Source organism: Pipra filicauda, unplaced genomic scaffold (genome assembly GCF_003945595.2).
Source record: "Pipra filicauda isolate LSUMZ 115617 unplaced genomic scaffold, ASM394559v2 scaffold147_size4022426_pilon, whole genome shotgun sequence".
Classification (NCBI taxonomy): domain Eukaryota; kingdom Metazoa; phylum Chordata; class Aves; order Passeriformes; family Pipridae; genus Pipra; species Pipra filicauda.
The window spans coordinates 1,203,050-1,223,894 of NW_024103962.1; the positions used below are offsets into that span (position 1 = coordinate 1,203,050).

General features: G+C 45.6%; 3 protein-coding genes and 1 long non-coding RNA gene across 6 annotated transcripts in view; 2 read left to right on the forward strand and 2 right to left on the reverse strand.

Moving 5' to 3' along the window:
- Positions 1–908: 908 nt before the first annotated feature.
- On the reverse strand, positions 909–3,409 carry LOC113994817 (acrosin-like). Its single transcript, XM_027734254.2, has 5 exons — positions 3,270–3,409; positions 2,770–3,000; positions 2,212–2,477; positions 1,786–1,931; positions 909–1,288 (listed from the first exon to the last, which is right to left on the reverse strand). The coding sequence occupies exons 1-5, from the start codon at positions 3,338–3,340 to the stop codon at positions 1,103–1,105; spliced, it is 900 nt and encodes a 299-aa protein (XP_027590055.2). The 5' UTR covers positions 3,341–3,409; the 3' UTR covers positions 909–1,102.
- Positions 3,410–3,443: 34 nt separating this feature from the next.
- LOC120322725 lies at positions 3,444–8,562 on the forward strand. Its single transcript, XR_005562588.1, has 3 exons — positions 3,444–4,170; positions 5,581–5,654; positions 8,528–8,562. It is a non-coding gene; the product is annotated as an uncharacterized LOC120322725 (long non-coding RNA).
- LOC113994818 (acrosin-like) lies at positions 5,639–8,080 on the reverse strand. The gene is made up of 5 exons (XM_027734255.2): positions 7,956–8,080; positions 7,452–7,673; positions 6,873–7,138; positions 6,459–6,604; positions 5,639–6,018 (listed from the first exon to the last, which is right to left on the reverse strand). Exons 1-5 carry the CDS (start codon positions 8,024–8,026, stop codon positions 5,833–5,835), a joined length of 891 nt encoding a protein of 296 aa, XP_027590056.1. The 5' UTR covers positions 8,027–8,080; the 3' UTR covers positions 5,639–5,832.
- A 1,800-nt stretch (positions 8,563–10,362) lies between the features above and the next one.
- RAB3GAP2 (RAB3 GTPase activating non-catalytic protein subunit 2) overlaps positions 10,363–20,845 on the forward strand; it is a 45,927-nt gene continuing 35,444 nt past the window's right edge. For 2 of the 3 annotated variants that reach the window (XM_027734246.2, XM_027734248.2), the window contains exons 1-2: positions 10,363–10,568; positions 20,673–20,740. In XM_027734246.2, coding sequence (XP_027590047.2) covers positions 10,364–10,568; positions 20,673–20,740 — 273 coding nt within the window. In that variant the 5' untranslated portion in view covers position 10,363. The remainder of the gene's footprint in view (positions 10,569–20,672; positions 20,741–20,845) is intronic. The other variant, XM_027734247.2, reaches the window with a different exon arrangement.

Sequence of the window (20,845 nt, forward strand, 5' to 3'; positions counted from 1 at the left end):
CTACCAATTCCACTTTTTTTTTGTTTATAAAATGTAACGGGTTGATTTTAATGGTCTAAACTTACAGGGCAAATTTGTGCAGTAATTAGATGACTTGTTAATTATTAGGTTGCAATAAGAAGTTTCTTTCCCATCCTGTGAGGATTATGTGCAGCATGCAGTCAAACCACAGCAACAACCAGCAGTTTGTGCCTGTGCAACTGGCTCCTCAATCTCCCCTTCTCTCCATTTCCCATGCTTATACTCTCATCTTTCTTGACTCCTCCCTTTCCCTACCCTTGTCTCCTCCCAACTAAAGAGCCAACCTCTGTGATTTTTTCCCCCTGGCTCCCAAGTTTGGCCCACCTGTCAACAGATTTGGTGTTGCAAGTGCTGATAACTGGCTCACCTTGGCCTTCCGTGGCATTACTGATGGGGTTTCCTGGCTCCTGCTGTTCCTGCCACGTTCCTCTCCCCAGAATGACCCCAACTCTTCCTTCGAGTATCTGTGAAGTGTGACCACCTTGCACATCACTCCACATTAGCTACACATGGCTCTTCCTTAGGACACTGTGACTCCTGTCAGGAGGCAGGAATTTTGGTTGGCATACCCAGGAGTTTCCCAGGTCTCTCCCATGAGCCAAGACTTACATCACAGCCAAATAACAAGCTTGTTATGCCCTAATGCTGCATCACCCCCCAGAGATGTCTGTGAGTGGCCTTGTTTTTTCCTATCCTCTTCCTAGCCTTGCTTGGTGTGCCACTTTCCTCCATCCCATTGTGGATCAGAGCACTCTCCTCTCTGGCCACGCTCAGTTGCAGCCCTTGGGAGAAACTCGGTCCCTTTGTGCCCCAATGCTTCATTTTGCAGGTGCCGAGCATGGAAGTCTATCCCTTGCCCAGGGCGTGGAATTGGAGCAAAAACATGGTTAACTGTGAACACAGGTAACTTTATTTCAACAACTAAATCAACTTCACTGTTTGCCTGCAGGCAGAAGAAGGGTGTGGGCAGGACAGAGCAGGCTTTTGACACTGAGGCTGCCTTGGGATCAGCAGGCATTGTCCCAGCAGGAAAGGGTTGTGGTGCGCTGCAGCCTGCACTGGATCCTGTCTGTCCTGCTGCTCAAGGAGCACTTCCATATGGGCTTGCAGCCATCTCAGCCAGCATCCAATTGTAGAAGTACTGAGTGGAGGTGTAGATTCCAGGCTGCTTTGGTCTTGCGCAGCCTCTTCCCCAGCTGGTCACTCCAACAACCCAGTAGTAGTCAGCGATGTTGTCTTTGCACATGAGAGGACCACCACTGTCCCCCTGCAGTGGAGCAGAGAGGATTAAGGTCATGTTGGGTGGCCCCGGTCAGCACTGGGGCTGTCTCCTTCTCTCTCACAGCTGAGCTGTATTCCCAGCAGAGCAAGGTGCCAGGGATGTATTCACAGCACACCAAGGTGCTGGAGCATCCAGAACCTTGACTGTGAGTGGGTTGGGGTCCTGCAAGGTAGGGCTCTCTCTCATGTCTGCACAGTGATTCTGGATGTGCAAAGGATGGATGTTGCAGGATTGGCATCTGGACCCCAGGCCTGCCAAGAGGACTGGATGGACTTTCAGGGCAGAGCGACAGACCTCTGGGGGCACTGAGCAAGGACACATGGATGGAGAATGGGAGGGCAGCCCCAACAGCAGTGTGGACACGGGGCTGGGAGAGTGACGGACTAGCTGGTGAAGGCCCACCCAGGGCTGTGTTTGGGCAGTGCTGAACAGGCTACCTGTGTTGCTGGGAGCCGAGTGGCTCATCACACACTCCTTCCTACCTGGCAGGTGTCGATGATGCCCTGTGGATAACCAGCACACACGTTGGAGCTGTGGATTTTCCCCGCATACCACTGGCTGCTGTTGCAGAGCTTGAGATCGATGAGGTGGACCTGGGCCTCCTGCAGGAGATCGCTTGTTCTTGAAGCTGTGAGCACAGAAAGGAATGAGCACTCAGCAGCTCCTTGCCATTTCTCCTGCCCTGCCTGAGGCTGATTCCCATCGCTAGGGCTTGGTTTGGCCTCTGGAGAGGCACTGGAGTGCTGTGTCCCTGCTGTGTGACTTTGGGCGCATGCCAGGCCCATTTGTCCAGAGGCATCTGTCCTGCAGCAGGACTCTGGCTTTGGCCTCTGCTGTCAGGAAGCCCAACCCGTCTCCCCAGGTTGCTGAGACTGCCCTCAGAACATGAGTCCTTCTTGGGAACTCACCTCTTGCAGTGGTGGCACCCCAGCCAGCGACAAAGCAGTAGACCAGGTCTGACACTCTCAGTGTCGGGTCGGGCACACAGGCCAGCTGGATGTAGGGGCTGCACTGGACAGGATGGTCCAGTTCCAGCATGGCGATGTCGTTCTTCATGTTGACTTTATTATAGTATTGGTGAAGGCGCAGCTGCTTAACGTAGCGGACTTGTGCCCCAGGGCCTGGTTGAGTCAATTGGGTGGCCCCGATCACCACGTACACCAGGCTGATGTTGCTGGAAGGCAGAAGCAGAGAAAGGGGTGAGAGGGAGCAGAGTCATGCACTGCAGCAGCCCAGCACTTGTCAGCCTTCAGTGTTATGGGGCACTGACTGCCCTAGTATGCCTTGGGCTGTGGGAATGGTGAGCTGGGGCTGCTAAGAAGCAGTGGTATGAGACCAGCCTTCTCCTGAGCCCAGTCTCTCAGCTGGACTCACTGCAAGCAAAGGGGATGGGAGTAAGACATGGTGCCGGTGACAGGGCACCTGCTGGTGTTGTGAGGATACCCCCGTTCCCTGCTCCTCCTTACGTGACATCGTCAAAGCAGTGGGCTGCCGTGAGGACCCATTGCGGGTGGACGAGGGACCCTCCGCACAAATGCCCCGTGTCTGGTATCCACTCATGCTGGAGGCTGACGAGCCAGGGCCAGGATGCTTCGTGGGCACCTGTGCCACCCACGACGCGTGTCATGCCATAGTAGCCGTATTGATAAGCGCTGGCACCGTAGTCATAACCTATGGCTCGGAGCCCACACATCGATCTGTAAGCAGAAAGTCATTACTGTCCTGCTCTGTGCTGCTGATCAGGCTGAAGCTCAGCTGTCTGCCCTCCCCACCAGCATGGACGGCAGGCCCGCAGAGCCCATGGGGTGTGTGTCTGTCTGTGTCAGCACCTGGCTGCTGGCAAGGCACTGTGGCTCCCCCATGGGTTTTGGGAAGCTGGGGCATAGCCACAGGGGACAACGGGCCTGCTCCCATGGCCCCTCCTAAGCATCGCCCAAGCTCCCTCCCACAGCGTGAGGCCACTTACCCACAGTTGTCCCATGTGCCGTGCGCAAGCCCGCACGTGGCCAGCAGGACGAGGAGGCAGAGCCAATTCATGGCTCTCAGAGGCACGTGTCAGCTGCAAGAAGTGAGGGCTCCTTGCTCCAGCACAGCTGCAGACGCAGTGCCCGCAGCAGCCGCGTTGGCCGTGAAGGCCTCGTCCCCGGGGCTGATGTCACAGCGTGGTGGGTTCTGTGTTCCGGGTACTTGGGCTTTTGGCGTGGGGGTGGGGGCAGGAGCAACATAGAATCGTAGAACCATAGAATGGTTTGTGCTGGAAGGGACATTAGGAATCATGTAGTTCTGACCCCCGTGCTACAGGTGGGGAGGGATTCCTTGCATTAGACCAGGTTGTTCAAGGCCTGGCTCCAAACCTGTCCTTAAGCCTTCAATGCAGAGGGCATCTGCAGCTGCTCTGGGCAATCTGTGCCAGTACTGCACCACCCTCACAGTCGAGAATTTCCTTCTAATATGTGATCTAAACCTACCCTCTGACATTTTGAAGCCATTCCCCCTTGTCCTATCACTACTTGCCCTCGTAAGAATTCTACCTCCAGCTTGAGCTGCTTCTGTGTTAGTGCATTGTGAATAAGTGGCTTTATGGAATGGGACATCTCTAACTCTGCTAAGAAAACCTGGGAGTCAATCACTACAGAAGCCTGGTCTCACTGTGTGAGAGTGGGGTGTGTAGGGAATCAAACGGGGTACCCATTGGCTCACTGGAGCTGCCCATGACTCCTGAATGGTCAGACTGAAGTTTCCTCACCAGTTTGGCAGCCTAGATAGGAGCCTTCGTCACTACCTTGGGAGCCTCCCTTCTCTAAACATGCAGCTGATGGCAGCAGGCACATTCAACTGGGATTTTTAAAGCAGGGAGGAGCCAAAGGGTGAGTGTTAAAATTCCCTGAGCAGATTCTGCCTGCATTTTAATGGTGGATTTTGAGTCTCTCTATTGGTGCGGCATTTTGTGCAGATTTAGTGAAATTATTGGTAGTGGGTCAAGAACGGGTGTGCAGCCCGGTTGGAGTAAGGCACACATTGAGGAGCTGTGTAGGCCCCTGTAAGGTGCAAGGTGACGGGGCTCAAGTCTCTTGTATGACACAGAAGGGTTGTGGAGACCTGTATGGGGAGAGACTTTGTCCCTCATGCTGAGCAGGGCATGTGGAGTCTCTCGTACAGTTCAAAGGGTGTGTCATAGGTTTACTTCTTCTAAAAAGAATCAAGCAGGGAATTTTTTCTTTACCCTGCCTCTCTGTAAAAGAAAGATGTCGAACAGAGGGAGGGGGAAGGGGTAATTGACCCACATAAAAAAACTAACTAGGTGGCCTGCATTCCAAGGGGATGGCCCTCTCTAAGTTTGTGGGAAGGGCTGATGAGTTTTTTTCTTCTCTCCTCGGAAACGGAGGTGCTTCACTTTTGCCTCGACTCAGGCAAGGTGTATGCTGGAAAGGCTCCAAGGTCGTTTTGTTCTCGGCCTAGTCATCTGGCTGTTTTCTGGCCCCGCCTTGCCTGCACCATGTTCTGCCCCCAGCCCAGATCTGCTCAGATATCCTGGGAGAGGCTTGACCTATCTGCAGAGGAACTTTTTGGGAGGAGGTCACCCTTTCCCTCCTCCGCTCCCTTGTTTGGCAGCAGTTTGTGCCCACTAAAAGGGGGAAATCCTGGCCACAGCCAGCAGCAGACAGCGTGAGTTTTTGTGGGAAGAAGCCCTTTTTTCCCCTTTTCCCCTCGCCTTCTCGGTGGTGGGGGGAAAATCTCCACTTTCGGCTTCTCCTGCACACCGGGGCCTCACGTGGCGACAGTCAGAGCCCAAAAGCGCCCCTGCCAACCACCACTGAGCAACTGCAGGCTCTGCTCCTCCAGTGATCCAGCAGTGCCCACTGCTGACTGTGGTTAGAATTGCACCAAAAAGCGGAAATGTACCGAACTGTTTCCTTTTGAAGGGGATTTTTGGGTACAGGATTTGTGTTGGTTTTTTTTGTGTTCTTTTGTTGTTCTGCCAATACACATATATCCTTTAATAAAGGGCTGTTATTTTTTTCTTTCTCCATACTTCCTCGATTGGAGCCTCTTAATTTCGGATTTACAATTGCTGAGAGAGAGGAGTTTGGTCTACATCATAACTCATCCTTCATAGCAAAACAGTTCAGTCTTATTAAACTGAGACACTATCTCTGCTTGGTGTGCCACTTTCCTCCATCCCATTGTGGATCAGAGCACTCTCCTCTCTGGCCACGCTCAGTTGCAGCCCTTGGGAGAAACTTGGTCCCTTTGTGCCCCAATGCTTCATTTTGCAGGTGCCGAGCATGGAAGTCTATCCCTTGCCCAGGGGGTGGAATTGGAGCAAAAACATGGTTAACCGTGAACACAGGTAACTTTATTTCAACAACTAAGTCAACTTCACTGTTTGCCTGCAGGCAGCAGAAGGGTGTGGGCAGGACAGAGCAGGCTTTTGACACTGAGGCTGCCTTGGGATCAGCAGGCATTGTCCCAGCAGGAAAGGGTTGTGGTGCGCTGCAGCCTGCACTGGATCCTGTCTGTCCTGCTGCTCAAGAAGCACCACCATATGGGTTCAGGCCCAACTGGACCAGGATCCAGTCGTAGAAATACTGAGTGGAGGTGTAGACTCCAGGCTGCCTTACTCTCGCGCAGCCTCTTCCCCAGCTGGTCACTCCAACTATCCAGAAATAGTCAGCGTTGCTGTCTTGGCACATGAGAGGACCACCGCTGTCCCCCTGCAGCAGAGCAGAGAGGATTAGGGTCATGTTGGGTGGCCCCGGTCAGTACTGGGGCCGTCTCCTCTCTCATAGTTCCTGCCAGAGGTATATTCTCGGCAAAGTAAGGTGCTGGAGCCTCCAGAACCTTGGCTGTGAGCAGGTTGGGGTCCTGCAAGGTAGGGCGCTCTCACCTCTGCAGAATGATTCTGGACACGTGGAGGACAGAGGTTCCACCTGAACCTCTGGGCTGCCAAGAGTACTCAATGGACTTTCTGGGACAATGGGGGCACTGAGCAAGGACACATGGATGGAGAATGGGAGGGCAGCCCCAACAGCAGCGTGGACACGGGGCTGAGAGAGTGACTGACTGGCCGGTCAAGGCCCACCCGGGGCTGTGTTCGGGCAGTGCTGACCGGGCTGCCTGTGTTGCTGGGGGCTCATCACACACTCCTTCCTACCTGGCAGGTGTCAATCTTGCCCTCTGGGTAACCAGCACACACATTGTGGATGTGGATTTTCCCAGCGTACCATCGGCTGCTGTTGCAGAGCTTGAGATCGATGAGGTGGACCTTGGCTTCCTGCAGGAGATCACTTGATTTTTGAGCTGTTAGCACAGAAAGGAATGAACACTCAGCAGCTCCTTAGCAGTTCTCCTGCCCTGCCTGGGGCTGATTCCCTGTCCCTAGAGCTTGGTTTTGCCTCTGGAGTCCTGTGTCCCTGCTGTGTGACTTGCAGGCCAAGCCCATTTGTCCAGAGGCATCTGTCCTGCAGCAGGACAGAGGCTGCTTTGGCCTCTACTGCTGGGAAGCCCAACCTGTCTCCCCAGAGTGCTGAGCTTGCTCTCAGGATATGAGTTCTTCTTGGGAACTCACCCCTTGCAGCAGTGGAACCCCAGCCAGCGACATAGCAGTTTTCCAGCTCTGACACTGGCTGCATGGGGTCAGGCACACAGCCCATCTGAATGTAGCGGTTGCACTGGACAGGCTTGTTCAGTTCCAGCAAAGCGATGTCATTGCTCATGTCATCTCTATTATAAGATTCGTGAACCCGCAGCTGCTTAATCCGGCGCAATACTGCCCATCGGCCTGGCTTAGTCAGCTGGGTGGCCCCAATCACCAAGTACAACACGCTTATATTTCTGGAAGATAGATGAAGAGAGAGGTGAGAGGGAGTAGATCCAGGTGCTGCAGCAGCCCAGCACTTGCCAGCCTTCAGTGCTATGGAGGGTGGGACTGCCCTAGTATGCCTTAGGCTGTGGGAATGGTGAGCTGGGGGCTGCTAGGAAGCAGTGGCATGAGACCAGCCTTCTCTTGAGCAGCATCTCAGTTGGGCTCTACAGAGCCCAGGCAATGGGCATACTGCAAGGAAAGGGGATGGGAGTAAGGCATGGTGCTGCTGACAGGGCACCTGCTGGTGTTGTGGAGATATCCCCAATTCCTGCTCCTCCTTACCTGACATCATCAAAGCAGTGAGCTGCTGTGAGGACCCACTCTGCGCTGATGAGGGACCCTCCACACAGATGCCTTGTGCCTGGTATCCTGGGATGCTTGATGCTGATGAGCCAGGGCCAGGCCCCTTCCTTGGCACCTGTGCCACCCACAACACGTGTTTCTTCAAAATAATCAGCCAAGTGCTCATAGTCATACACCGCTGGTCGGAGCCCACAGATTCCTCTGTAAGCAGAAAGTCATTACTGTCCTGCTCTGTGCTGCTGCTCAGGCTGAAGTTCAGCCATCTGCCCTCCCCACCAGCTGTTTCATGGACAGCAGGCTCGTGAAGCCCATGGGGGTGTGTGTCTGTTTGTGTCAGCACCTGGCTGCTGGCAAGGAACTGAGGCTCCCCCATGGGTTTTGGGAAGCTGGGGCATAGCCACAGGGGTACAAGCGGGCCCAGCCCCCTCCAGGGACCCCCCTAAGCATCACCCAAGCTCCCTTCCAGAGCATGGGGCCACTTACCCGCAATTTTCCCATGAGCTGTGCGCAAACCCGCACGTGGCCAGCAGGATGAGGAGGCAGAGCCAACTCATGGCTGCCAGAGGCACGTGTCAGCTGCAAGAAGTGAGGGCTCCTTGCACCAGCACAGCTGCAGACTCAGTGCCCACAGCAGCCGTGTTGCCCGCAAAGGCCTCGTCCCTGAGGCTGATGTCACAGCGTGGTGGGTTCTGTGTTCTGGGCACTGGGGCCTCTGGCGTGGGGACGGGGGCAGGAGCAACAGAGAATGGTTTGGACTGGAAAAGACCTTAAGGATCATCTACTTCTTATCCCCACTTTCATGGGCAGGGACACCCTGGACAATAGAGCCTGGCTCCAAGCCTGGCTCCAAACCTGTCCTTGAAGCCTTCCAGGGCGGGAGCATCCATAGCTGCTCTGGGCAACTTGTGTCGGTGCCTCACCATCCTCATGGTCAAGAATTTCTTCCTACTATCTAATGTAAACCTACTAAACTTACTTGCTAAATTATTCATTGCCTTATTTTATGCTTTAATTGGTATCTTGGCAGTTTTCTAACTTGACTTCTTTGTGTACAGCAAACCAGGCGGGGATATGACAGTCTTACACTGTGCACTTGTCTCTAAAGAAGAAGATTTTCATAATGTGATGAAAGCTTCACTAAAGAATGATAAAACTGGTTGTTAATTTAATTACTTGCATATTCTTTATTTATTCACTTGAGATTACTAGTGACTGTGCATGTTACGGGTCTAAAATGGCATGAAATATGTTTTTCCTCACAGGCTTTACATGTTCAAATCTTCAGTGTCATTATCCATTCCTTATAACAGTGTCTCAACCTTTCCTACACCGTGACCTTGTTTTTGAATAACATAATTCCCATTGTTCCATAGCTTCTGATTTTATGCCCAATCAGAAAAACAGCATTCAGCAACTCTGTATTGAATAGCCACAGGATTATTCATCTGTTTAAATTCAAGTCTAACCTGTGTATTGCCTGACAACCCAATCCAGCATGAAGCTTCTCTTATTAAAAATCTGTTCAGTCTTAGAAGGTATTTAAATACCATCCAGAAGACCTAGACGACAAACCAAACTTGCAGAAGGACTTGAACCACTTGCTCAATCATTTCTGCTTTTAACTTCTCAAGACACACGTTATTTTTTCCATCACCATCATCATAGCTAGGCTTTGCAAACAAAGATTTGGGAAGGACTCTACACACATTTGCTACAAGTGTGCTGGTGGCTAAAGAGGCCAATGTGAGACAGACAAGTCTGGTTGCAAAAGGCACAGCAGAAGGACTCCTTGGATGGTATCCAAGGACACACATTGTTATCTATGAAACAAAAGACTCCTGTGTGAAAACAAGAAACTGAATTTTTATATTTATAGATATATAATAAAAAATAGCAAAAATAAATATATATATATATAAATATATATGAAATTTCATGGTCGACTAGGATCCATTTAAAAATTTGCCAAGTCTTGTGTACAGGGAAATTTGTGTTTCTTTGGGGCCCGGAAAACATTCCTTGGTGTTCTTCCCACACATGCTTTTTTTTTCCTCCTTGTCCTGTGGGAAGGTTTTTGAGGCTGAGGATCAGCTGTCAGCACTGTACTGATGTCACTCCACAACAAATCTCACTCATCATAATCACTGCTGCCACTCAGATGCCTCAGCATCCAGAGGAGGAATAGAAATTGGTTGGCAATAAAACCATAAAACCTCTTTGTATTTGCAAGAGCAATTAAGTTTGAAAGAAACCCTGTTCTCACTACCCACTGGAGGTGTTACCTATTCTTCACAGTAACATGGGTGTTTGGGGCCCTGCTAGTTCACCATTAGACCTGGATGGTGAAATCCGGCTGAGGGAGGTGGGATTGTTTACCCCGAAGAGGAGGAGGCTCAGGGGTGACCTTTTGCTCTCTACAAGTGCCTGAAGGGAGGGTGTAGCCAGGTGGCTGGTCGGTCTCTTCTCCCAGGGAAGTAGAGACAGGATGAGAGGATATAGCCTCAAGCTGTGCCAGAGGAGGTTTAGGTTGGACATTAGGAGGAATTCCTTCACAAGAAAGGGTTCATTAGACATTGGGTTGAACTGCCCAGGGAGGTGCTGGAGTCACGTCCCTGGAGATGCCTAAGGAAAGACTGGACGTGGCACTTGGTGCCGTGGTCTAGTTGACACGGCAATGCTGGGTCGGAGGTTAGCCTCGATGATCTCAGAGGTCTTTTCCAATCTAACTGACTCCATGAAACCCTACCAGCGCTTCTCGTTAAACCCCACTGCCTTCCCCTTTAAGTCCCACAGCACCTCCCGGTAAATCCCGGTCCCGCCCCCGCCCCTCATTGACCGCCCCCTTCGCCCCGCCCACAGCTGCCGGCGCCACGTGACAGCTCCCGCGGCGCATGCGCCGTGCGCGGGTCCGCGCCGGGCCTGAGGGAAGTCGTGGACGGTTTCCGGGTTGGGCGGTGGCGCCGGGATCGGGATCAGGATCAGGGATCATGTCCTGCACCCTCGTCCCCTTCGGCCACTTCCAGGACCTGGAGGCGGCCCGCGACTTCCTGTGCCCGCACCGCCGCCCGGGCAGCGCCGCGGCCGGCAGGGATAGCGGTGAGTGCGCCCCGAGGTGCGGGGCCGCGGGGGCCCGGCCTGGCGGGGCGCGAGTGGCGGGGCCGCCCCCGCGGGGCTCAGGGCAGCGGGGCAGGCTCGACCCTCCCGCGGGACTGGCCTCGCGCCGGTCGTGGCCGGGCGTGTATGACGGCGAGGCCGGTGCCGGCTGCACCCCCTCGTCCCCGCTCTCTGAACCCCCCGCCCGCTCCCGGGTGACCGCGGTAGCCCCGAGCGCTCGGGGTCGTTACCGTGGTAAAGGCCCTTAAAGGGCGGGTGTCCCGCCACAGCTGCCACATCTTCACCTGCAAGGTCAGGTTTTCCTGATGTCCAGAAGCTTCAGGTGTCAGTCCTTACCTTGTGGTGTGAAGTTCTCTGGCCGGTGACCCCGCATGCCTCAAACTTCGAGGTGAAAGTTGTAGGTGTCTGAAGATGCTCTTAATAAAGAATCACAGAGCCACACGTTGTGCACGCAAGGTTGTCTAATAATGCATAATACACTTAAAGTATGCTAAGGGTTTAGTTTGGCAGCTTAAATTTAAAGGGAACAAATCTTACAGCAACTACAGTCTGGAGCTGTGGACCAGGTTTCCATTGTGTGAGGCAGGGCACAGCAAAGGCTGAGCTGCCCAGCACAGAAGCTGTGTGTTCTCAGCAGATCCATGCCCAGGATAGACAGTACAGGGAATGGAAACAGTGTTTCTTGTATGGTGTTACTGCCATACTGCGTTAACTGTGTACATATATGTGTGTGTGTATGTGTATATATAAAAACTGTATATGCAAACTGTTTCTGGAAACAGTATGGAAAGAGAGTGTTCAAAATGGTTAATGAGGATGCTCGTAGAAGTCCTCACAGCTGTAAACAGCTTTCAGAGAAAGCAGTAAGGTGCTTATATAAAAAGCTTAAAATGTCTATGGGGAAATTAAAAGAGGGGGAGATCATAGGATGGTTTGTGTTGGAAGTGACCTTTAATCTAGTCCAATCCCACTACCATGGGCACGGACACCCTCCACTAGACCAGGCTGCTCAAAGCCCCATCCAGCCTTGAACACTTCCAGGGATGGGACATCCACAGCTTCTGTGGGCAACCTGTTCCAGTGCCTTATCTTCTTTGTTACAAAATTTCTTCCTAATATGCAATATAAATACACTCTCTTCCAGTTTAATACTGTTGGCGCCTGTCCTGTCAAAAAGATGATACAACAATTGTAAAAAAAGTTTAAAAGGATACTATATGTTCAGCTACTTAATTTTGCCACTAAAACTTCTCTGTGCAAAAGTTTTGGCAGAAAACAGTTTTCTGCTGCTACTTGTGCTTGTTCATTGACTCTGATATTTCTCTGAAAAATCCATACAGGTTCCATATGGCTTTTCTTTTAGTATCTGTATCTAAAGGAGGGATTCTGGAACTGGAAGGTTCTTGTTAGTGTCTTGAATTCTGAAGATAAAAGCAAAGGATTGTTATGGGTTTGTGTTTCTAAAAGTATGTGCTGAAAGAAATTAAAATATATCTCTCATATTTGGTGGTATGTGTGAAAGACATTTTTATAAAATGTCTTTTGGATACTTTTGTTGGATTGGATTTGTCAAATGGCAGCTGTAAAAGGGGAAAATATTTAGTATGTTGTAAAACTGCCTGAGCTGGCAGAAACAGTGATAGAAGCAAAGATGCATGTTCCAAAATGTGCTATTCTGATATTTTAATGAGTGGGCTATATTCTGGACTGTTTTTATATTTGCTCCTTCAGTCATTGAGACAGAGTGTTCTTCAAAATACTGCTCATTTAGATTCATTGACATTTTTTGGATTTGTGCCTGGGATTTTTTGATACCACAGCTGTTTTCATGGTTTGGGATAAATGAGCATAAATACCAGCAAGCGAGAGTTCCCGAAGTGGCTTAGACACAGGATTATAACTTAGTAATTTTGAAGCAGAAATTCTTAGTGCATTTGTCCATGACAGGGAGAAGTGCTGCTACAACTTGCAGAGGTATCTTAACTTAGAAGTAAATAAATTGTGGAGGTATCCTAAGTTAGAAAAGGCTGGGTTTGGCTGTGTGGAACTGGAGCTTGTTTTCCCATTAGGCTCGTTCCTTCAGTTCTGCTTTGCTGCTGCTTTGTGTCCCAACCAGGTGAGCAGCTGAGCTAAAGGGTTGCTTTGTAACTCGGGCTGAGATGGGAGGGTCTGGATCCTGCAGTTACTGCCTGTCTGGTGGTCTTGCACCCTCAGTTCTTGCTCTGATTAGAAATACTTAATTCAGTTTTTCATTCTCTCTTTCTTTACCTTTCCCCCCCCACTAATCTGTTCATTTTTCTTAGTAAGCAAGTGTCTAGTTGCATGGCAGTCCAAAATTGCTCCCTTTTCTCTTGGATGATTGTTGTGTACCTTAACTGTTCTGTTGTTCACAAGGAAGGGCTCTTTGCTGTAAATAAAGTTTAAATGAGGTAGTGTGAGAACATGTGACAAATCGCTGCTTCTCATGTTGTGCACCAAGGAAAGAAAAAAATTTTGTCCAAGCAAATTCTTCATGGTTTTGTTTGTGGTTTTTAAGTGCATATTGCACTTCTATGGCAGAGAGAACTAAGGCAAATATTTTTAACTAAGCGAGATATAAATAAATGGTTTTTAGTAGGGAATACTTCAGTTAAAACTGTTCCATTGACAGAACATACTGTTTTAAAACAGTAGTTTAATAAAGTTGCATGTTTAAAAACTTGAATTTTCATCTCCTTTTGTATTTTTACTCTCTAGGAGGAAAACCTAAGGAGTAGTTTGTTTTTACTGATAAGTTCAACAAAGAAAATACGTTCATTTTCTATGAAATGCAACTTTTGTCCTAAACTGGGTTTATTTGCACATAACCAATAATATAAATATCAGTAAACACATGTCAAAGTTATAAGTTTGTTTTTTTTTATTTCAATCTGGAGGATTAGCACTTTTTATTTACTTCCTTTTTTTTTTTTTGAAGTTACACTACCTTTGTATGGAAACTCTTACTGGTATTTGAAAGTTGTAGTTAAAGGAAAAATGCTGGCTACCTTAAGGAAATAAATGTATATTAAATATTTTTGTCTAACAAAACGCATTTCAGTTAACACTTTTTTTTTCTTGAGTCATAACTAAATGTTTTAGGTGTTTAGTGGAACTTTCAAAAGCCCCTGTCAGGTTTTGAATAACAAATGCTTTTGAAAAGGTGCCTCTGGAATCTTCAGTATGTGGGGTTTAGGGTTTTTACTGGGAACTGAAGGCCTTGTCTTTTTTGTTTTCTTAGTTATAGATCAAAGAAGGTTTTTATGCTGTTTTAACTTTGGCTGTTTTTTCATTCTAACAGAACTAACCACAATATTTTCTGTGAGTGTACTTGCTACAAAAAAAAATATTAACCTGATTAAAGTAAAAGCATTTTTGCAGTAACATTTTAAATGAAGAGAACTTGCTTGCTTCTGAAAATGGAAGCAGTATCCACTTCTAAACCAAATTAAATTTAATCAAATTTTTAGCTTAGATGTCTTTAATATGAATAAAAAAGCTGTATCTTCTCACCTAGTTGTATTTAACATAGCAGCATAATTCATTTATTTATAAGTTAATCTAGGTTGTCTATTTCAAATGTAATTTGAAAAGGCTAAATAAAGTGCTGCATATATTAAAAATCCAGATGTAGGTAACTGAAAAACAGATCTGTATTTCTATTCTAAGGGAACTTGAGGTTTTTTTCCCTTGCTTTGAACAGGTAAACATTAAAACACATTCAGCAGGAGAAAAAGATAATGGAAAGCATCCTATCAACTACAACTTCACTGAATCTTTTCCTGTAGCCACACAGTTTGTCTAGTTTGTGTAAAGGATATACTTGTCTGGTAAACTGGGGAGGAAAATAAAGGTGCCCTCCTCCTTTGAACCTTGTGTAAAGTTAGTTCTGCAGGTACCTGTTCCTTGCTCAGTCAGGAAACTGGAAGGAAGGGTTCATGTGCTTCTGATTCAATCATGTGTTAAAACTGTTAGTCATGCAATGCTGAAATAACCTGAGAAATGTTTTTAGGCTGCTTGAGGTGACCATTCATGTACAATAAAAAAGTAGCTGTATTCTGCTTCACAGCACATATTAGAATAACAGGTGCTGGGGTGGATCTTACCTCACATGGCTTAAATAAATAAACCCAGTAATACAGAGTAAGTTGGTTAAAGGTGCTTCATATGGATTTGCCATATCTTTATTCTCTAGAAAAAAAAATTGCTTTGAATGCTTTTTCATATTTTAGTGAACAGGACTAAAAAAGCATGAGAATTTAAGATTCTTGGAAAAAGTAAATGCTGCTAATAAGGCACAAATCCTCTGTGGATCCTGAGCCTAGTGGTACCTAAGTGGCTTTGAAAACTGCTGCTTCAAATGTGCAAATACTGAGAGTAGGAAGTATTTGCATCATATTTAATTTGACAGCTTGCTGTGTTGAAGATGTTTTGGGATGCCTGTTGGCTAGATCAGAAAACAGCTGTAACAGTTAACTCCATTATACAGCTGTCTATAATAAGGCATACATGTGAACAAAAAAGTCCATCTTATTTGCAAGATGTAATAGAGCTTTGCAGGCATAACAATTTTAGCATTTAGAAATTAATGGATATTTAACTGAAAAGAGCAGAAAACAGAGCAATAAAGACAGATAACATTTTCTATAATCTTTATAAATTGAGGAATTTAACTGCAATTTATTTGGAGTAATGTGTGTCTCTGTTCCTTCAGTAGACTCTCAGCTTGAACTGTGTTTCGGAACATTTGATAGGCTTGATGACAGCAACTCAGTGACATAACCAGGTAGGACTGCTGCTAGATATGACTTGGAGGTGTTAAGGCAAAACAAAACAAATCAGTACTTTCTTGATGTTTTTAGTTCCCAGGTGTTTTTATCTCCCATTACCTAAATGAAATTAATAAGGAAAAAAGCCAGCAAAACCAAACTTGACCTTGGGGATTCCTAAGCAATGATACCTGTATCTATGATAGCGACTCTGTGCTTATTCAGGGGAAGAAAAAAATTGACCCCCTGATTTGGGGGGTTACTCAGTTATGAGGTGTCACTTTGCTGCTTCTTTTTTTGGTAGAAATGATGACTTAAGCCTGTAAGAGAAACTCTTTTCCAAAATCCTGCCCTGTTACGTTGACACCATCGTACTCTTCAGCCCAGTTCCTCTAAACAATGTGTTTGGAGTTGTGCTTGTACACTTGGCCTTATCTGGATCAGCTAATTTAATTCAGAAATATGGAAGGCCAGGCTTTTTATTTCTGAGTTGCCAACAAGGTTACAAAGAAAAAATTACATTACAAAGTCAAATTCTAGATTGCATTTAGCGATAGAGTTGCTCTGAACTGTTTCTATATCAATCTTATTGAATTTGGTATATTCTCATATTAGACTGTTGTGACAAGATCTTTTCTATTGCCTCATTAATCAGATCCTCCCTCTCCAGATGGTATTATGTACATTTAAGATTCCTTTCTTTCAGTTTTCATGTAAAATATCATAAAAATATGCGCTCTGCCTGAATTGTGTTACATCTGTAATTGTTAATACATTCTCAGATGCGGGGAAGACTAAATGACATGCTCTCAGTATAGATGACAGAATGGTGTCAGAGTGCTTCATCCAAATTATCTTCTCACCTAAGTTTTTCAATTCTTTAACACCTCTTTTACTGGATAGACTTTCTTCATTCTTGCTGTAACTTCAAGGTGTTACTTGCATCTGAAGAAAAGCCGAAACACTATGTAGGTAATCTATTCCATTTGTTTCCTCTGTGCTTTTTCCCCCCCTCTACGGCATGTCGAACTTTGCTGCTGGAGTTAAGTTACAACTGTAAGCCATGGAACTTTGCAGCATTTATTTAAGAAATCTGTGTAGTACCTGGATTATTTTTAACTTCATCATCTCTTATTCTGTTGAAAGCAATTGTGACCACCTTAAAGAGGAAAAAATGCTCAAGTGGTTCTCTTTGAGATTAGAGAGCTAACTTAGTTTGAGTGGTTTGGGTTTTTTTTTTTCCACTTACGAATGTCTGAAGTGATAAGAGAAAACAAATGTAATACTAGTCTCAAAAGAGGCAAAATAGCCTAATATATTTGTCAGTCCCCACAGTGGAGGAGGTTTGGGAATAAACAGCCTGTGATTACTGAACAGCAAGAAGATTCTAAACTATTTCTAAAATTCCTTGACCTGGAAAGAAAAGAAACTGTTTCTATTTCTTCATTAATTATGCAATGCAACAGTATCAGAATTGTAGTAAATGTACATAGAACAAAAAAATCTGCAACTCTTGCACTTAAGCAATCTTTTCTTGAGCTATTACCTATTGTTTTTTTATATTCTTAAAGCATGGATGGGAAACAAACTGGAAGATCATAAATCCAACAAACTACACACTTCTAAGTGCATATGTCCAAGCACGTCTTCTGATAACCTGCTCTGTAGAGCTGGAACATAGATGTGAGGGCAGGAGGAAAAGGCTTCTGCTGCCTACCCCAGAACTTCTTGCTCTGGAAGGGAGGACAGTGGCAATTTTCTGTGCTCAGATTTATATTCTGTAATCTGGGGAGAAAATGTTAGACTGAGTGAAATCATCTTTCATCTTGAGTTTGACCTGTAAAATGCCAGTTAGACCTCGTTGGTCTAGATCTGTTCCTATTGTTTCTCTGTCCTCTGTCCTTGTCTTTTAAGCAAAACATGCTTAGTAGAAATTGTTCTTGTGGGTATTAAGTTTATGATAAACATGCTTGAAATGAATTTTCTTCTGGATTAACGTGAGTGTTGCACATGTGCAGTGTTTAAACCAACTGTGAAGTTTCAAATGTGCTGCTGGAGTTTTAATGCTGTATGCTTCAAATTAAAGGATTAAGTGATTCTTGTAGACCCAGTAGAATGGACTTTTATTTTTACAATCTCTGCAGTAAAGCAAAATCTGGAATATTGCTACTGCTTTATCCCAGTAAGGAGAACTGTTTATAAGACATCTGCTACTAGTAAGAGGTAGAGATGAAATGGAAATACAGATTTGTGCAGGAAAGTTTAATTTTTTAAATTTTTTTTTTCCCCAGTGGGGAACTGGAAAAATGGACATGTTGCAAGTGAAGAATTGTTTAGGGCTTGTTTAAGTATTGATTTCTAGATAACATGTTACATTCCACAATTTCTAGTTAAGATCTGTAATGTTACTAAAGGAAATGGTGGGGTATTTCTTAATCTTCATTGTATCAGAACTTGGACCCTGTGCCATCTCTCACTTGACTGACTTTATCAATCGCTGGTGGATGGGGAAGTCTCTGCAAGCTGACAGTGTCTATGGAATATTTTGTAATTCATTGGCACAGGTGAATAACTGTGTGCTTTGAGTTCCCGTATGACAGTGTGTCCTCTGTGCCTTCTCTGTCCATTGTTCCAGAGATAGTTGTCTGTTGTTTAATACCTTGCTTCAGTAGCCATTGCATAGGTGAAGTATCTAAATAACATGAGTAAGAAATCAGTTGTAATTTCATTTCTTCTTAAAAAAAGAAACAATATATGGAAAGCCTGGATGCAAAGGCTTGAGAAATACATACGAAAGCGCATGCAGGGGCAATCTATACGATGTGGAGGATGGACATGAAGGAGGAAACTTGTAAACCCTGGTAAGCTGGAGGAGGTGCTGGCTTTGCAGAGCAGGTCACAGCTCCAAAAGATCTCTGCAGTTTTGTCAGTAGAACGGTGACTCACCGTTACGTAATTTTTCCATGTTTTTTGGCTGACTTAGTATCACCCGAGGAAGATGACAACCACCGTGAAAGTGCAGCTGTTCTCAAAGAGGCAGCCAGAGTTCTCGCAGATGAAGTTTGCTGTAGTGGGTGTTCAGTCTCAGAACTGAAGTGGCTGATGTTTCTTGGGAATGCTGGTCTGCTCTGTGCCATAGGGCCAGCATTGGCACCCCGACTGTGTTCCTTGGATATGGTTGTGTTTCTCTCTGGACTGTGGCACGCTGACAGATTTCTTTCCTTCGTGAGTTTTATAGGAAGAAGATTTTCTTGCCTTCTGAGATAATAAAATGCAAACACTAGCAGAGTTTTATTAGGTATCTTAAACCAAACATTGAAGTTAGCTACTGTTTTCTTCTTGTGGTTTATATTCAACAGTATCTGCCATAATTCTCATTTATATGTTTATATTTTTACACTGGAAAATTTTCAACCTCAAGTACAGGATGAGACCGTGACCCTTGGAAGCTTGTTGCTTATATAGCTACGCCTGAAATAACCACGCAGTTATTTCTGTATTGATGATGATGCAGTAAAACTGTCTGACTCACCCATTTTGTAAATGATACAGACTTTTTAATTTTACAAAGATTGTTCTTGGAGTGGGCATTTTGTCTTCTACTATCTTGTGAAATACTGTCTTGCTGTTCTCAACAGCGTTGGTAAAAAGTTTGTTTCTTAAGCTAAAATATTTTTTTCAAAGATTTTTTTCAAAGATTTTTGTCTTCATTAGTCATACAAAAGTTTTAAAATCTGCCTATAAAAGACATTCATTCTACTGTACACTATTTTGTTTTTCCTTGCTTGGTGGTAAAGGAACTAGAGTTTTTAAACCAAATAAGATTGGAGTGACCTTGATACAAGCCTTATTGTCTGTACTGTTTGACCGTCCAAAATGGTAAAATCTTGCTTGTTTAAAACTAAATTTAAACTAATTTGAGACACATTTAAACTTCTTAAGGTCAAATTAGCCATGACAACAGCTGATGGAAAAACTTGAAAGAAATCCTTGGAAAACTCTTGAAGTCTTACTGGTGTTACTGCTTCCATAGTGCATGCTGGATGGAAGTCAGTCCGTGGCCTTTCTACTGGACTGCAGTGATGCTTGTTGATTTATTGAGGGTCCCAATAATGGTGGTGTTTGAGAATTGTGTATCTGCTACTACTAAATGCCAGTGGCTGTTAAATTCACATCAAGTTCTGTATTTTTAGGTGAAAAAATTTCAGATTTTTTATAAGGCTTCTACGTTCACTCTTGTAAGACAACTGAGAAAGTAGACCTGTCTCTATGAATCTCTTTTCTGAGGTGTTTGAGGTATTTTGTAAGGTTGTCATTTCTGAGGTTTCTGAATGGCATAATTGAAACTGATTAATTTTCCTCTGTGTTGTCTTGCTAAGACTTGAGTAGCCAAGAACCTTGTGCTTGTTTTCTTCTCAGAGGCCATACCTTGAGTTTTTGCTTTGCTTTGGTGGTGGGATCTGCATTATTCTGGGCTCAGATGTTTTGTGGTCACGGATGAATTTCCGTGTACAATCATTCCCTTGTAAAATGAACTTATGTTGCTGTTGGCTGGTCCTGTAATTGACTTAAACCAAATGAAAATCCACATTATGAAAAGGAAAGTACTATACTTAAGTATAGAAATACTATCTCTCATGAAATGATACATTTGTGGTTCTTGTAGTGTGTTACAGGTTCTCTTAGTAAAGCATCTGGGGGCATGAGGGGTTGGAGGGAGCCTGTTGTCCCTTCTCCCTTTGTAGCTGCCTAATATGTACAAGATGGGGCTCTTCTTGTCTTTGGAGTAGTAGAAATTAGATAAATCAAGCTAAAGCTTAGATTTTTCAGTGAGGCTTTAGGTCTCTATACCTGCTGGAGAGAGTTTTTGTCAAGTGGACACTTGGGCTTCCCCTTTGCCCTCACTCTTCACTTCAGCTTACAACATAAAACTACAAATAGATCTTGGCTCTCTTGAAATGTCTGAAAATTGAGAAAACACAAATTTAATGGAATAATTTTTTCTAGTGAAGTGCAGAAAGGCCCTGTTGAAGGATCAGTGATGTGTTGTCCCAAGCACTGTTTGCTGTAAGTGTCAGAAATGGAAGTAAATAACATACAGAGAAATAAGACAGCCCTTTGTACCACTTTAGTGTTCCTTCTGTAGAACTCATTTAGTATCTGCTATAAACAAAGTTATAATGCATTGGTGAGGAAAGAAAAATGACCACCAGCAATCATCTCAATTGTGATTTGTTTTGGTTTGGTTTGGTTTTTTGCCTATGCTGTATGCATGTTACAAATCTTTTTTCACTTTAAGCAGGCAAATCAACAAGCTGGGAAGATGGTGGCTGGGGAGCCTGGGATGAAGCAGAGTTACAAGAACCTGTAAGTTCATCTAAATGAGTTTTCATTGCTAACTTGCCTATTCTAGAAAACGTTCCGCAGTTTGTGTGTGTGATTTTCTATCACCTAGGCAAGAAGCATCTTGAC

Excerpts from the sequence above, each read along its gene's own strand:
- LOC113994817 (XM_027734254.2), bottom strand. The coding sequence starts at position 3,340 with ATGAATTGGCTCTGCCTCCTCGTCCTGCTGGCCACGTGCGGGCTTGCG. Across the intron at positions 2,478-2,769 it reads CACTGCTTTGACGATGTCAC|CAACATCAGCCTGGTGTACG; the intron begins GTAAGGAGGAGC and ends TCTGCCTTCCAG. Across the intron at positions 1,932-2,211 it reads GGGTGCCACCACTGCAAGAG|CTTCAAGAACAAGCGATCTC; the intron begins GTGAGTTCCCAA and ends CTGTGCTCACAG.
- LOC113994818 (XM_027734255.2), bottom strand. The coding sequence starts at position 8,026 with ATGAGTTGGCTCTGCCTCCTCATCCTGCTGGCCACGTGCGGGTTTGCG. Across the intron at positions 6,605-6,872 it reads GGGTTCCACTGCTGCAAGGG|CTCAAAAATCAAGTGATCTC; the intron begins GTGAGTTCCCAA and ends CTGTGCTAACAG. Across the intron at positions 6,019-6,458 it reads GCAAGATTGACACCTGCCAG|GGGGACAGCGGTGGTCCTCT; the intron begins GTAGGAAGGAGT and ends GCTCTGCTGCAG.